This window comes from Falco naumanni, chromosome 10, assembly GCF_017639655.2.
Source record: "Falco naumanni isolate bFalNau1 chromosome 10, bFalNau1.pat, whole genome shotgun sequence".
Classification (NCBI taxonomy): Eukaryota; Metazoa; Chordata; class Aves; order Falconiformes; family Falconidae; genus Falco; species Falco naumanni.
The window spans coordinates 16,534,905-16,550,322 of NC_054063.1; the positions used below are offsets into that span (position 1 = coordinate 16,534,905).

The 15,418-nt window shown below is 42.8% G+C and overlaps 1 protein-coding gene across 3 annotated transcripts; it reads left to right on the plus strand.

Annotated features, from left to right (window-relative positions):
• The first annotated feature begins 2,198 nt into the window (after positions 1-2,198).
• Positions 2,199-14,383, plus strand: E2F8 (E2F transcription factor 8). 3 transcript variants are annotated; one of them, XM_040609095.1, is made up of 14 exons: positions 2,199-2,214; positions 2,531-2,648; positions 3,250-3,525; positions 3,846-4,002; positions 5,185-5,490; positions 6,160-6,321; positions 7,805-7,942; positions 8,260-8,463; positions 9,346-9,430; positions 9,737-10,244; positions 11,247-11,465; positions 12,350-12,479; positions 12,625-12,941; positions 13,652-14,383. In XM_040609095.1, the coding sequence occupies exons 2-14, from the start codon at positions 2,610-2,612 to the stop codon at positions 13,823-13,825; spliced, it is 2,715 nt and encodes a 904-aa protein (XP_040465029.1). In that variant the 5' UTR covers positions 2,199-2,214; positions 2,531-2,609; the 3' UTR covers positions 13,826-14,383. The 3 variants fall into 3 exon arrangements, with proteins under 3 accessions (XP_040465029.1, XP_040465031.1, XP_040465030.1); XM_040609097.1 differs by lacking the exon at positions 2,199-2,214 and having other exon boundaries at positions 2,440-2,648; positions 9,737-9,799; positions 9,830-10,244; XM_040609096.1 differs by lacking the exon at positions 2,199-2,214 and having other exon boundaries at positions 2,440-2,648; positions 3,250-3,507.
• The last annotated feature ends 1,035 nt before the right edge of the window (positions 14,384-15,418 follow it).

Genomic DNA, 15,418 nt, shown 5'->3' on the forward strand with positions numbered 1-15,418 from the left:
TCTGAGCGGAGCATGCAGAGCAAACCAGATTAGTGCTTTCTTCAGTATGGCAAGTGCTGTTACTGAAAGAGGAAAGTATGGACAAGATAAGGAGGCATAGGAGGCATGCTTAACTAGAATACAGGCAGCAGAAGCACTTCAATTAACATATCCTTGACTTATTAACCACCTTACATATAATCCTAGTTTACCATTCATTAGATTTGGCAAAACCACTAGGATACTTACACACATACTCTTTAATCCACATCACTATGCTTCAAGAAACTCTCTAGTTGAACTAGCATAGATAAAATGACGTATCACACAGAACATTGATTTCTGGCATCAGGTGGTATCTTGATTCAGCACTTGAAACTAGCAAACAGCACACAATCATCAGGCAAAAGGCTTCAAGGTTATGCATTAAGAGCTATTCTGATCTTGGTACTGGTGCCTCTGGTTCCCACATCAGGGCCATACGATTTTTAATCCTTATGCTTTTCTCTTTAAAAAGGTACCTGGCAGGGAACGTAAGCACTGCTTCTAATCCCTAGTGCTACAGAGAGAAACACAAGCAAGAGCAGAAGGCAACACAGCTTAAATAGATGGCTGCAAAGCAGCACAGCGATGGGCTGCTCCATGTCTTTCCATCATCTCAGAAAGGTGAAGGCAGTAGCATAGTGAGGAAGACCACAGAAGAGGCACACAAGTTGCTAACAGAACAATTATCTCAGTAACTGCAATAATGTCAGCAATTCTTTTAACCTTTGCTTTAAAATATCTGATACTGTCAGGACAGATTTAAGACTAACTTTGAGACTAGGAAAGATCACCCCTGAGCAAAGGGCACAAGGGATATTACAGTGTGTTTGAACAGAGATAACGGCTTCTTGATTAGGGGATAAAGGTAATTCTCAAAGCTTTGCATGAAGGAAAAAAAAATAATCAAACAACAGCTTGAATATAAAAGCCCAATTATTTTTCCCCCAGTTTGGTTTCTGAAACACACAAATGTATTTGCTCCTCATTTAAACAACACAGATTCCAGCGAAAATGGTATCACAGGTGTTCATCCCTGGGGGAAAAACCCACCACCATTTTTCAGTATTCATGATTTAACTTCTTGTGAGCGATGCACCAATTCCAAGTTCCCAGAACACACAATTACACCTTCTAGCGCACCCTCTACAAGAAGCCAAAGCACGGTAAATTGCATTGAAGCACAAACAAGGGGAAAGAGCCAATGTCAACCCAAAGCTAAACATCACTTTTTAGGGCGAGGTATATGTGTTCGGCAAGGGAACACGCTTCAGCTGCCCTGCGGCTAGCCTACCAGAGTGAAAGTTACTTGGGCAACTTCTCGATTTGAATGTCCGTGCTTTCAAAGACTTTCTTTCGGAAGATTCTACAGTTACATCAAGAGGTTTAGCCGTGGTGCCACCCCAAGTCTAGCATAATGAATGCCGGAGTCAACTGATCCTCAGTCCCAAACGTGTACCTGCAAACCAGCCGTGTCTTAACACCTGCGATAAGCATCTCAGGCAGCTGCTGGATTTTATCTCCGGGGGCCTCAGGGCGCCTCGGCCAGGCAGCGAGCACCCGGGGCGCCCACCGCGCACCGAGCCATGCGGCCGGCCAGGTAGCAAGGTCCTTCCCCCGCCCCCCGGCTTGATAAGGGCTTTGCTCACAGCTCGGAGCACACCAGTGACTTCAGTGTGTTCCCAGGAAGCTGCGCCCACCACAGGTGAGGGCGGGCTGCCATCCCCCGCCCCGCCGTCCGCGGGACGGGATACGGCGCTGTTATTTCGATGCTTTAAAGGAGAGGAGAAGCCGCGGGACGCAGCGGCCGCGAGGGACGGCCGATCTGCTCGGCCTACGGCAGATAATTCGATAATTAACCGCGCTAATCCAATTAGCAACCGCGGCCCGGCTCCTGCCGCCCGCTCCCCTCACGGCGGCGGCCGTTGGGGCAGGGAGGGAAGGAGGGAAGGAGGCGGCGCGCGCCCCGTCTCCCGCGCCGCGAACCCGCCAAAGGCCCCGGCGCGAGCCCCGCGGCAGCGGCGGGAGGGAGAGGAGGGAACGGCTGGGCAACGCCGCGCTCCGATTGGCTGCGCTGGGCGGAGTGCCGCGAGCTGATTGGCTCGGCCGCCCTCCCCCCCGCCGGCGGCGCAGCGGGTCGAATTCAAACCGGCCCCGGGAGCGGCGGCGCAGGGCGGGCGCGCGGGGCAGCCGGTGGGTGCCGGCTTTCGCTGTCGCGGGGCGGCGGGGCGGGATGGGTGGCGGGGCGAGACACGGCCGGGCGCGGAGCGACAGCTCGCGGGGCGCGACGGTGGCGCCAAATGTTTAAACGGGATCCCGGAAGGGCCCCGCCCACCGCCGCCGCCGCCGCCGGCCAATGGGCGGGGCGGGGCCGGGCCGTTGGGCGGTGGGCGCGCGCGGGCCGAGAGGCGGGAGGCGGGAGGAGCGCGGCGGGAAGCGGCCGGGGTGGTGCCACCCGCCCGGCACCGGGGTCCCCGCTAACGCGCCGCTGGCTGCCCCGGTCCCGCAGAACCGGTGGGCCGTGCGATGCGGAGCGCCGCGGAAGGACCGGCGACCGGCGGCTCCTGAGGCTTCGCGGCGGCGGGAGGATGCAGCAGGCGGGCGGGGAGATGGGCACCGGCGACAAGGTAATCCCTCCGCTCCGCGGCCGCTGACAGCCCGCGGGGCCCGGCGGCGGGGCTCGGTGCGGGAGGACGCGTGTGAAAGCGTGGGGTGGCGGTAACCGAGCGGCCGAGCCCCACGCCGTGCCCGGCTCCCCCTCGTCGTGCGCGGCCCCCGCGCCGTGCCCGGCCACGCAGCAGCCCGCTTTTCTCCCACCGCGCCTCTTCTGTTTTATTAACAAAACTATTCCCATCTTCCCGTCGGCCTTTATAGCTTTCTGCCAGACATTAACGTGCGCTCTGCGCCCTCCCCAGAGACGAAAAAAAAATAAAATACGAAAAGGTGAATTAAGCTAAAGGTCCCAGGGACCGATCCGTCAGTTCAGGCTAAAACTGTGGCCTTTGACTTCAGCCACCCAAGAGTCACCGCTACCCCCAGACCCCTGCTCCCATCCCGCTGTCCCTGGCCCCCTGCTCCCGGCCCGCTGCCCCAGTCCCACAGCCCTGGTCCCCAATCCCCGGCCCGCTGCCCCTGTCCCCCTGCCCGCAGCCCGCTGTCCCTGTCCCGCCGCGGTGCACCGCAACCCTACTCCTTTCCAACATCTCCCTTTCCTTTTCCTCGGTGCAGGAAAACCACCCTCCCGAGCTGTGCAGAAGCGCCTTGCGAACGCCGCTGAAGCAAGGAGCTGCCTCACCTTCGGTGCTGGCAGAGATACAGCCCGGCTGTCAGCCACTCGCCACCCCCCCGAAACCCCAAGAACTCCTGCCCGCCGAGCCATGGACGCCCACTGCCAACTTGAAAATGCTGATCAGCGCGGCTAGCCCTGAGATCAGGAGCAGGGAGCGGCGGAGGGAACTGTCAAACACCGCAAGGCAGATTCTACAGGCAAAACACTGTTTGCAGGTACGCTGTAAAGGTGTCATCGTTGTTTACTTCTTCTTTTTGAAAGTTGGCTGAAGGCTGTCTATTCTCTAGAAAAAGTTATACGTTAACAGACTGCAACTGGTTTTTTTTTAAGTTTTGATTTTGGAGGGTTTAGCAAGTATAACTAAGGATATCTTCTAGTTACATACAGGTAGTGTTTTGCTGCTTTTATTTCACAGGTGTGAAGGACAAAGGGAGGACCCTGGACCTTGGACAGTGGCTCACAATCAAGCTGTTAAATATCTACCTTTACATACTGTCGAAGATTTCAAATTGTCTTTTTTCTTATTCCCATGTAGGAGCACTTATCAGGAGATGAATATGAAAAATCTCAACCGAGTCGCAAAGAGAAAAGCCTAGGATTACTGTGTCATAAATTCTTAGCTCGATATACTGATCGCCCCGGTGCTGCAGCAGATAATTTCATTTGCCTTGATGAAGTAGCTGAAGAGCTTAGTAAGTTGGCGGATATGCTATTATATATTTCTTCATACAAATGTGCCAATAACCTACCACTTGTGTTAGTACTTTTTTTGCTTCCTGAAATGCTGAATGTTTACTTAGTGCTGTCAAACTCACTTAAACCCAGCTTTAAGCTTTTCATTCTTAGAGCAATTATTTTAAAAAGCTAACATTTCTTCAGTGAGCTGAATTGAGAAACTCTGAATTTTGTTTATGATTTAACATCTCAATTATTGCCAATACTACAAATAACTAGATGCACTTTTTTGGATCTAGAGGTGGTGGCTAAGATTAGTGGTTGGGTTTTTGTGGCAGGACCTAGCGTTTCTCAAGCTTAACCCACAGCTTCCTGTCCAGTCATGACATCAAAGCAAGAAACTATTTTCTGCTCTCTAAAATGTAACTTTCTCATTTTAGATCACTATTTTTATAGTGCACCAACAATCTACCAAGAGTTTTAAGTTGCTAACATTAAGCTGAAGGTTTCTTTAATGACAACTATGACATAACAGTATTCAACAGATTATGGCACTGACAACAGTTATAAATAATCCTGCTATAAAATTTTTGGTGTCATATCTTCAGAATATGTTGGGGGACACAGAAGAGGGATGACTTGCAAATTAAAAAAACGTCTGTTCTACTTAGACTTTGTACAAGGTAACAACTTCTAGAAAATGCCTAGTCAAAACCAAGAATTCAACAAAAGAAAAAGGACAGCATGTTAATACAATAACATATAAAAACACGTTACAAACAGTTGCTACCAGGAGTTTCCAAGGTTATTTAATGAGGCAATCTAAAATTGATGCAATGAATAATTAAAAATGCTTTGGGTTTTTTAAAAGCTGTATTGAAACTCATCTAATGGCTCTTCTGGCAACAGTAAGTTCTTTTTCTGAAGGAATGCTGTAAACCAAGTATAACTGGACAAGCAAGCTCTTCTGTTTTTAAAGCCAGAAGGTTTTCTTTTCCTTGCTGGTGAGATCTGTGAGGGCTGTTTTCAGAGACCTTTGTAATGAGGAATTGGCGAAAATGGCTTAGAAGTATATTAAGAGGAGGGGGAGTACAGGGAACGGATCCCTTCTCTGGGCAAACCACGTTTCAGGTAAACGTGTGACATAACACATTTTATGTAGTAGAGATGTCATGGTCAATTTAATCTTTCTTTTTCAGATGTCGAACGTCGACGCATATATGATATTGTGAACGTGCTGGAGAGCCTACACATGGTGAGCCGCCTCGCCAAAAACAAATACGCTTGGCACGGGCGACATAATCTCTCCAAAACCCTGCAGGCATTGAAAAGAGTTGGAGAAGAGAACAAATACACACAGCAAATACAGATGATCAAGAAAAGAGAGTATGAGCATGAATTTGATCTCAACGGTGAAAGAAACGAAGAAATGGCAAGATCATTTGGCTCAAATGACCACTCAGAAATGTCTTTTGTTGAGCTCCCAGGAATGGAATTTCGTGCTGGTAATAATTCTCTATAATGCCAAGAACAATATGTGCTTATAACGATAACCATTTTTTCCAAGTTCATAGATATTTATTGGACTTTTTTTTTTTTCCTGAAATGGTACAGCCTGAAAGACACCGCAACTGGTTGTGGTGAGAAAAAGTGCACAGCACTTTTCCACTTCTCTAATTCGTTCAATTCTCTCACATGGATTTTGGTTTTACAGTGCACGAACAAGGGGGCATCAGGTGAAACTATCAAAACATACCCAACATAAATCCAGTTGCAGCATTTGTCACCATTGAATGTTACAGAAGCCAAAAGCATAAATTTATTCATTTATTTATTAATTTAGCTTTGATTCATGGAAGAAATGTTAATGGTTGTTAAATACGTTGTGTAACCTGCAGTTAGGCATCTTTAAGAGTACAACTTGTCAGGCAACAGGAAACGTACACAGGGGGAAACATCACCCTCTTCTTTGTAGTTCGACTTGGTATCTATCTAATTACCTGATTCTTGCCATGTAGAAAAATTACTTCAGTCCACGTCAGCCCTGCCTAGTTGCTGTGTTGTTTGTTCTTATAATTATTACTGACAAATTTCTTTTTTAAAGGAAGTGTTTTAAAAACATTTGTAGCTGCCAAGTCACTTTATGCTTTAATCCTTTCTCCTGTCTGCTGCAGCATCAGTGAACAGCAGGAAAGACAAGTCTTTACGAGTGATGAGTCAGAAATTTGTGATGCTGTTTCTTGTATCGACTCCTAAAATAGTAAGCCTTGAAGTTGCCGCTAAAATCTTGATTGGAGAAGACCAGTTAGAAGACTTAGATAAAAGCAAGTTTAAAAGTAAGTAAACTATCAAGCATAAGCTAAATGAGCTATGTTACTACTAGTTCATACGGTGTAAAATACCATCATCTTCCTGCCATAAATACATTTGAGCCTCCAAAAACTCACTGAACGCCTTGCATGGTTTTTAACAGGGACCCACTTGTGCGTAGTCATTGCTACATAATGACAAAATGACCACATAAGAGGAAAAAGTCCACTAAAACCTCTCTCCTGAAATGATGTCACACGTCTGCTTATTAGTAACAATTTCTCTTTCCTCAAGCAGTCTTTCAAAGATTTCGGCGTCATCTCCTCAAAGATGCCCCAGAATCATGCAAATCTGTGCTCTAGTCATATAATTTACTTGTTGGAAATCTAAAAAAAATTCTATAAAAGCCCTGTTAATAACTTAGACGTGAGAAGAAGTGAAACCCAGTACTGCAACTGCCCATTATTTCTTCATTTTTACCCTGCTCTCAGTTCCCTGCACACTTCCTCCTCGTCCTCTCCATTCAAATGAAAAGGCACTTCTAGGTCTAGCCCTGTACATCTGTAATAACCAGAAGTGTGCTCGCTCTTGAGGGATCAAGAATTAATTGTGGGTTTCATTGAAAATTACACCCTTCCTTGATTCTCAGATAGACTCCTTAGATTTTTTTTTTTTTTTTGTGGAACCATATCTATGCAAAAGGAAAACTGATCCTCGCTGGTTTCAGTTCATAATTTCCTTCCCACTGCATCATGGCAACATAGAGAGGGTGGGTGGGTAGTCAGCTGGGGGGTTTGTTCGTTTTCATTCTTCCTTCTTCCTCCATAATGTCTGTATCGCAATACAAGCATTTTCAGGGCATTCCATCCCTATGTCTACTTCAGGTATCGCATGTTTTACCACCTTCTTAACTAACAAGCACAGTCCGAAGTTCCCTTTAGGAACACCAAAGTGTTTAATTTAAATTTTCTGTAGCAGCAGCTTTGGCCTAAGCATGTTCACTTTGCAGTCCAGAATTCACTTGTAATTTGACTGCTGCCTAAACCTTTCCCCTAACAGCTTGATCTCGAACCAGTTAAGAAGTTAAGAACATGCAGGGTATTTGTCCTGATGGATTTTAGTGTGTTTATTCCCCTGTTGCCCATGTTCGCCGTTGCATGTCCATACCTCCTTTTTAAGCTACTTATTTCCACTCAGAATTTCTATAGGTTTGGTCACTGCACAGAACTTAACTTGTTTTGAAAATATTTTTTCCCCTATATTTAGTATAATATGCTTAGCAGTATTTTCTTTTCTAGATTTGTGTCTGTCATAGTATTTTACACATAAACTTTATATTGTGATAAGGTATGTTATTTCATATATCTGTCCCACAAAATTGTTGTTATAAAGAAAAGATAGAGGTTTTTCTTTGTAGCTGCTAAAAGGGCATCACAACATTTTAAATCTGATATACGTTAACTTATTCATCAGAATTGCTATACTTTACATTTGTTTATTTTATTTCAGCCAAAATTAGGAGACTTTATGACATAGCAAATGTTCTCAGTAGCCTTGAGCTTATCAAGAAAGTCCATGTTACAGAGGAGAGAGGAAGAAAACCAGCATTCAAGTGGACAGGACCTGAGATCTTGCCAAATATTCAGGGTAGGTGTACGGGTCACTTTTTTTCTGATGATAATTTTGATTTGTTTGTTTGTTTTCTCTGTTAGAATTTTTTTGACCAAAAGACAGAGTAAACTAAGCAGAAAGTCTTTGCCACTCACATCACTGCCGTTGCTCCTTGGCAGCGTAGCACACCTGCATTTGTTTCCAGGTAGCAGATGAACTCATACTGAGACTCTTGTGTTCCCGTTTTTGCTGTTGCTAGGACTTCAATAATAAGCCAGGCTCAAATAACTGCTTTTAATTACTGACTGCATATGAGATGTACTTACTCTTAAGGGTTTTTTTCTGCTTTTCAGATACAAAACTTGAACCAGTTTCTACGACCCCACCTATTTCAGAATCCATCCCTTCCAAAGAGCAGTGTTCAAAAAACCTCTTTCCTTCAAAAGGAAAGCAAAACTTCACTCGACATCCATCTCTAATAAAGTTAGTTAAAAGTATAGAAAATGACAGAAGAAAGATCCAGTCCGCTCCGACCAGTCCAGTTAAAATAAGCCCAAGTACGTATCTTTTTTTAAGTTTGTTTTTAACTTGGAAGTAGTCTTGCTTTAAATGTTCAGGCTTGCCATCTTCTCATAGGAGATACGGATGCATGAGTATGCCTGCTGGCAAGAAACCTGTCTTGTCAAAAGTAGACAGGACAGGGGAAAATATGTTTTGCCATACATCCTATGGCCTCACAGGATCCATAGTGAAAACAAAGCTAAATTGATCTGTGTTCAGTGCATAAGCTCTGCGATTAGTCGAAGCTCTTTCCAGTTTGGGGAACCAAATCTAGTCACAGCTTGTACAGTTGCAGCAAAAGAAATAGATCCCATGAGATCTGGACTACATTCTGCATGAGGTAGGAGACTCTAGCCTCCTCTTTCACAGCAAAGACATGAGGAGTGGCATATTACTGATTTGGATTTAAGAAGAACATGAAATCCTTTTTTACATATCACTATTTTGACTTCATGTGATGGTTCATTGGCTACAAACCTTCTGTTTGTGTAACATAGCTGATTCTCTGGCTATTGTATCTTTATGAACTGCCTCAACCTTGGTTTGTTGTGAAAACGGTGCTGTAGGTCTTACTATCTAAGCAGTTCTGCGTGCTATAAAACTGCCAGAAAATTACCTATCGATGTTGATGTTGTTCTCAGGTATTCTCTTCGGAGGGGAAAAAAAATAATGGAGCAGAGGCTTTAAAATTAGTTTCATGTAAACTACCATCCAATTGATCAAATCAAGTCTGGGCTGCTATTTGCAGATAACATGGCGTCTTAATGTCTTCTCATTAATTATGTATGCCACATTAAACAGCGTAATCTCTGCAAGACAAAATTTAACTTCTACTTTTGATGTACTAACAGTTTTGTTTTGTTTTCCCCGCCAACCAGGTACGGATCAAAATTTATCAGCCTTCCCAAGTAAAATGGCTCAGCTTCCAGCAGTCGATAAACATCAGCTGGAAGGACAATCAAAGTAAGTTTGCGCAAGCGTTAAGGTGGGAAGCTTTGTTTTGTCACTGGCCATTAAATAAAAGCTATGCTCAGCTTGAGCTGGGCACAGTCTGCAAACACTGGTAATCCCCGATACTGCAGGCTAATTTTTTTTTTCCTCCACTTATATTCTTTTTAGTGGATTGAGAAGTACAAGTTTGTGTTAAGGCTTTGTATTGCAGCAAATACTTTGTTGAGGCATTAATTTCTGCAGGAAAGTATTAAAAGATGTTTGGGCTTTTTTGTTTGTTTGTTTTGGTGTGTGTGTTTTTGTTTTGTTTTTCTTTAGGAAAGCAACAGAGATGAAATTGTCAAGATCAGCTTTGGAATGTAGTCTGTCCTCACCTGCGGTAGCCCCCAGCCACGAACCTCCTTGCATGGCAGCCCCCTCTCAGCAGCCAGCTCTCACGCAGCTGCTCGGTGTCTGTCCTCCAAGCCACAGCTCTGTCTCACCAGTAATACTACCTCACGCTCCTTCTGGTGTTTCATATGCAATATATCTGCACCCTTCCCAAGCCCACACTGTGACAACGTACAGCCCCAGTATCATGTTGCAGCCTCTACCGTGTGCTAATGTAACTGGAATTAATTCAGAGGTACTACATCAAATAACCACTGAGGGAAGGGACAATCAGATAGCTGCACGTGATCCAACGAAGTCCTTGACAGCTAAAGAAAGACCAAGTACAAAATCACAAACTTCTTCACAGCGGTGCCTTAAAAGATCACAAGCATTACCAGAGAATAATTTAATTAAGAGATATAGAAGCGATGAGGAAAGTCTTGATACTTCTCTGGTAAGTTAAATTATTTTTAAAATGCCATTTTTTAGCTTAATAATGTGGCCACCTACTCATTTTTGAAGGGATTGAGGAGTCTACCACTGCATGTAGGTGTTTTAAATAACATCATGCTTGAAGGGATGACGTTCATTTGTTGCTCTTGCTGATGTTCAGGAGGTTCTTTTTTGTTCATTTACACACATATATCTACCTATATCTCAAATTTCACATAATCTCACTGGTATTTGAAAACATCAGGCAGAATATATAGCATGCAATATAACATACCTTTGAAACGCCAACCTAGGATCAGGCTGTACTTTTCTCCTTGTTCCCCTATCTTTCTTTCATATATTTATTTCCAAGAAGACATGTCAAAATGTACACGTTAGTCGAAATAAAACAACTCCCAGAACATTGTGTCAAGACTCACCTATTTATACAGTGATTCCGGAGCAGTTCAGGTTGATAATCTTGCTGGCGTTCATACTTTTTCTTTAGAGGTGTCAGGAGGGAAAGTGGACACATAAAAGTCGCTGAACAGGAAACATCCCAAAATCCTGATGCCTTCTAAGTATTTCTAACAGTTGCAGACTGTTAATGTTGGATTGGTGTACAATAATATAGCACATGAAGATGATAAGACTTTCAGATATACTTGATGCGTATGGAGAAACTGGGTCTGGATCGCTTCCTACTCCTCGGTTGTTGAATGCGTTACGTCTCTTTAAATTATTATGCTGGTTTAAATTGTCCTTGCCAAAACAGTTGTGAAATGTTGTCAGCATGTTGTGACAATGTGGTGTCAAACATCCACTAGCTGTAAAGGAGCAAGAGGGGATAACCTGGAACAGGTTGTCTTATTGAAGTTTTTATAACACAAACTTGGGAATTAGGAGCAATGAGAAAGCTTGCTTTCCGAATTTTTAAAATGTATAAATATCATTGTAGACCTGTAATTGAGAATGTTAAGTCTTACAATGACTGCCTTTGTTTTTATATGTACTTTTTTTAAAGGGAGTATCCATGAAAAATGAAAGACCACCTTCCAGTAGCTCACAAACAAATTACAAAATGGACAATGTCCAGGAAGAGAGACAGAACCAAACTGAAACATTAGATCAAAACATGGCAAGTTGCTATGACCAGTGTAAAAGAGAAGATATTCTGGAAGGAGAGGACAAAATCCAAACTAAACAAGACATACCTGTAACACTTGCCATTCCTGCTCACGAGGTAAGCTTTGTCAGACTCTAAAGCACATCTTGCCATTACCTGGGAAAATATCAGTTACAGTCTTTGCAAAAGAAACAAAACTATAATGAAGTACACATACATAGATTGTCTTTAGTTGGATTATTTTTAATGCACTTTTAAAACCTTATTTTGTAGGAAACTTCTGTTTCTGCATTAAATACAGTAATAAGAGGACAGAAACTGGCTTTCCGGTTTCAATTGGGATGATTGCAACTAAGACTAAGTAGAATAAGGCCATGTTGAGATCCCTTACCTGTCCATCCGTTGTGTTTATTTACTTTCAAATACTTTGAAACAGAATCACATGAAACTCTTCATCAATAAAATTCGGCATTTTGCAGTGAAAACTTATTACTATAGAGAACCTGAATGAAGAATAGTTCTGTTGACAAAAACCCAGAACTTGTAAATGCAAAAGGATTGCCTTCAAGTATTTGTTTTACAAAAACCACAATCTTAGAATGAGGTGACATGATGATGACTGGGTCCCGATGTTTCTTCCGGGGGGGGGGGGTGGGGGGGGTGGGGGGTGCTGGGAGGCAGGGGGAAGAGTATTCAGTATCAGGATTTCTCTTTAGTCTACTCTAATTGCACTGTGTTAATCCCAGATAGACTTCCAGTTCTTCACTGAGGATATCAGTTGGAAGTGGAGCCAACTGATTTCAGTGCAGTAGGGCAGTATTACTATCAAGAGTGTGTCCTTGAGTCACTTGGGTCTAATTTCAGACAGACAGTAGTACAGGCACGGAATAAGAACAAGGCAGGCAAGGGGGGTGCAACTTTGGAGAAAACCTTGATTTTTTATCTTTTTTTTTCTTTATTACATGTTTGGGGTAAAGTTGTAGTGTCTTTTTCTTTTTCAGACTTTTTTTCCATCTGGTTATCTTATTCCTCTTACTCAGTGCACCCAGGGCAACAAGGCAGGCTTTCTTAACAAAGAGAAAGCTGGGATATGCTCAATGCAGCACACTACCTACAGCTCACCCATTACCGGTGAGTATTACGTAGAACAGGCATACAGTTGTCTGGCTTCAGGGGTCACGGGCCAGATTCATCCAACCGAGCTCATGCTATTACAGTGCAATGCCTTGAGCCTCAGTTTCTTTAACCGCTTCGACCCTTGACTTTTCTGTTTCAGGTGTCATTCCAGTGCCAGCGTCTGAACTGAAAGCAGTTAACATTCCTGCTTTTCACGTAACACCCTTGAATATAATGCTGTCACCAACTTCTATAGCTGCTGCACCTGTACTGAGCAACTCCTGTCTCAATTCGAGTAATACTTGCCCTGCCCAAAGTCCAAGTTCGTCAGTTCTGAACTTCACGCTGCAGCATGTAGGACTAATACCTGCTGGTGTGCAAGTTCCTGCAAATCCTGTTCTTCAGCACGTGCCAGTCTCTTCACAACCAAAAAGTGTTAGCCATGGCTCAGAAAACACAAACTTGCAGGAAGAAGAGGTAAATAAAAATAAATTGCAACTTCTTGACCACGGTGGAATGAGTGGGAAGTATAGTGCAGTAATTCCTTTACAGCAGGTAAAATTTTCAAAGAAACTTTTTTTTTTTAATCTCTATAAATGAGCACTGCCCAAAAAGAGCTGGTGGTGAAGGCCAGGCACTAGTACAATATAACTGGGAGGTTAGAAAGGAAGAACAAGTGGCTTTTGGTGGAAGTGGAGCCAGCTGGAAGACTACAAGATACCAAGAGACAACTGTTTGAGGGAGGATTTGGCATAGATCTGAGATGACACTTATTAACAAATTATCCATGTGTTACTTGATTCTTCCTTCCTAATCTGCCCAAGTTCTTGCATTTAATGTTAGGGTTTTTTAATAGGATTGTAGAGGATTTTGAAAGAATATTTTTTTCCACAGGAACTTTCTCTGTGTATTTTGTGTAATACTTTATTGCCCAAGATCTCTTTGTATTAAAAAATGAGTTAGGAGGGACCTAAAAAATATTTTTATTTAATTATTTATATCTATATATGTTTATAGATATATCAAGGAATACAGGTGTATTCTTATTGATAAAAAGTTTTTTCCATTTTTAAATTTCAGGAAAAAGTGTTTGTTAATGTCCTGGAGAAACCTAGAACTAGAATTCACTTTTTTTTTTTTTTTTCTCCTTCCCCTTAAATGAAAGTGATTTTCTCTCTTCTCTCTAGCCCTCTATTCCAAAGGAATCCCAAGAGCCCCAAAGAGTTACAGAGAACTTTTTCCGCACACCGGGAGGGCCAAACACAGTGTCTTCACCATCTGCAAATTCAGATGGCACCAATCAAATCTCTCAAGGAACTCTGTATATTCCTCAAAGAAAACTTGAAGTGTCAGAAGACTAATTTGGGAATAACAAATTGCTGAATATTGTCAGCAGCCATAATTATTGATATCACACTGCACACATCTTGGATTGTATGATGAACAGTGTGTGCTCTGGACATTATTGGCAAGACCTCTATACTGGAATATCCTTAATTAATTGCTTTAGAATTAAAACTGGCTCTTAAGGAGAAATTTTATGTCTAATAATTTTTACAAAAGGTTTACCTGAAGTATTGTAGCAACAAAGTTATGTATCCAGTGGTTTTTTGTGTTGCTTTTATACTATGCAAAGTAAGCTGAAATTGTCTTTGTACAGAAAGGTACAGTCTATCAGTCAGTACATGTTTTGCACAAAGAAAAGTACTGTGAGTGTGTACATATTTTATGTCTTAACAAAAAGGCCACAGTTAAAATGTCTTGCTTCCGTGTTCAGTAATGCTCTTTTGTAAAGTTAGTTAAAAAAAAAACCAAAAACCAAAAAATTAATTCTTAATCAAGTTTTATATAAGTTAAGAATTATTTATACTGTATTTTTAAATCAATTTGTTCAGATTAAACTTAACATTAAACTCAAATTTTGACTTTTTTGTTTGATCAAATTAATTACCTGAGTCAAGTAATACACTGTACATCCCCTGGCATCTCTTTGCTCTTTTTTGGGTCAGATGGGATATCTCTGTGTTCTGAAGAAAAGGAAAATCGCATTTCATCAGAAAGGGATTTAAGTAACTCATTTTCTTCTGACCTAGAGATTACATCTCCTAATAACAACAAACAGAGGAAAGTATAGTTACAAAGTTAGGAATTCACAGTCTCTTTATCACCCTGGAGCATTCTGCAAAGTGCTGTCCCAATGTCACCTGAGAAGTTAATTGTTAAACAGACTAAATCCTAACAGATTTCAAGATGAACACTCCTTACCTTGGCCCTGTTCTGTTAAACTCAGTCTGAGGCAGCTGTGTGCTACGCTGTACACACACTACAGGTTCTTTGATACTGGACAGGCTTCAAGCCAAAGTTCTCAAAACATTTGACCTAAGGTTCAGTAACCATCTAAAAAGGGTTGTGGCAGAAATCACAGGTGCAGTTACTGAAGCGCTCACTCTTCACTCACAAACACCACAAGGTCTGGCTTCTAGGAGGAGGGAGCCCCATGTCTCGGGCGTACCCACACCATACAGGGGCTGTACTACTCGTTCCTGCTTTCTGGCTAAGGCCAGCGTCACCTTCCAGCTGTTGTTTCTCCCCTCTTGCACTTTCATATCAAACAGCTGAAGTTAAACCAACTGAATTTTAAATCACACAGCAGAGTCGCTTTGCTGAAGGAAGATGATGCTGCCTCATGCAGCTCACGCCTGGGTAACGGAACAACTAACAAAGGAAACTGAGTCTATCTGCCTTGCCAGGTGAAACGTGCCCGGCTGTCCAAATTAGGGCAGGAGAAATGCTAGCGAAGCCCAAGAATCAGTCTTGGAATGGATAAAAAAAACCTAACACAAACATACTTAAAACAGCCAGCACAGTAAAACTAACAGGCTTGCTCTTTAATAATGCAAAATTATAATACAAAATACACCTGACAGAATGGGATCACTATTGAAATACTCCTG

Excerpts from the sequence above, each read along its gene's own strand:
- E2F8 (XM_040609095.1), top strand. The coding sequence starts at position 2,610 with ATGCAGCAGGCGGGCGGGGAGATGGGCACCGGCGACAAG. Across the intron at positions 12,480-12,624 it reads CTACAGCTCACCCATTACCG|GTGTCATTCCAGTGCCAGCG; the intron begins GTGAGTATTACG and ends TTTCTGTTTCAG. Across the intron at positions 12,942-13,651 it reads CAAACTTGCAGGAAGAAGAG|CCCTCTATTCCAAAGGAATC; the intron begins GTAAATAAAAAT and ends TCTTCTCTCTAG.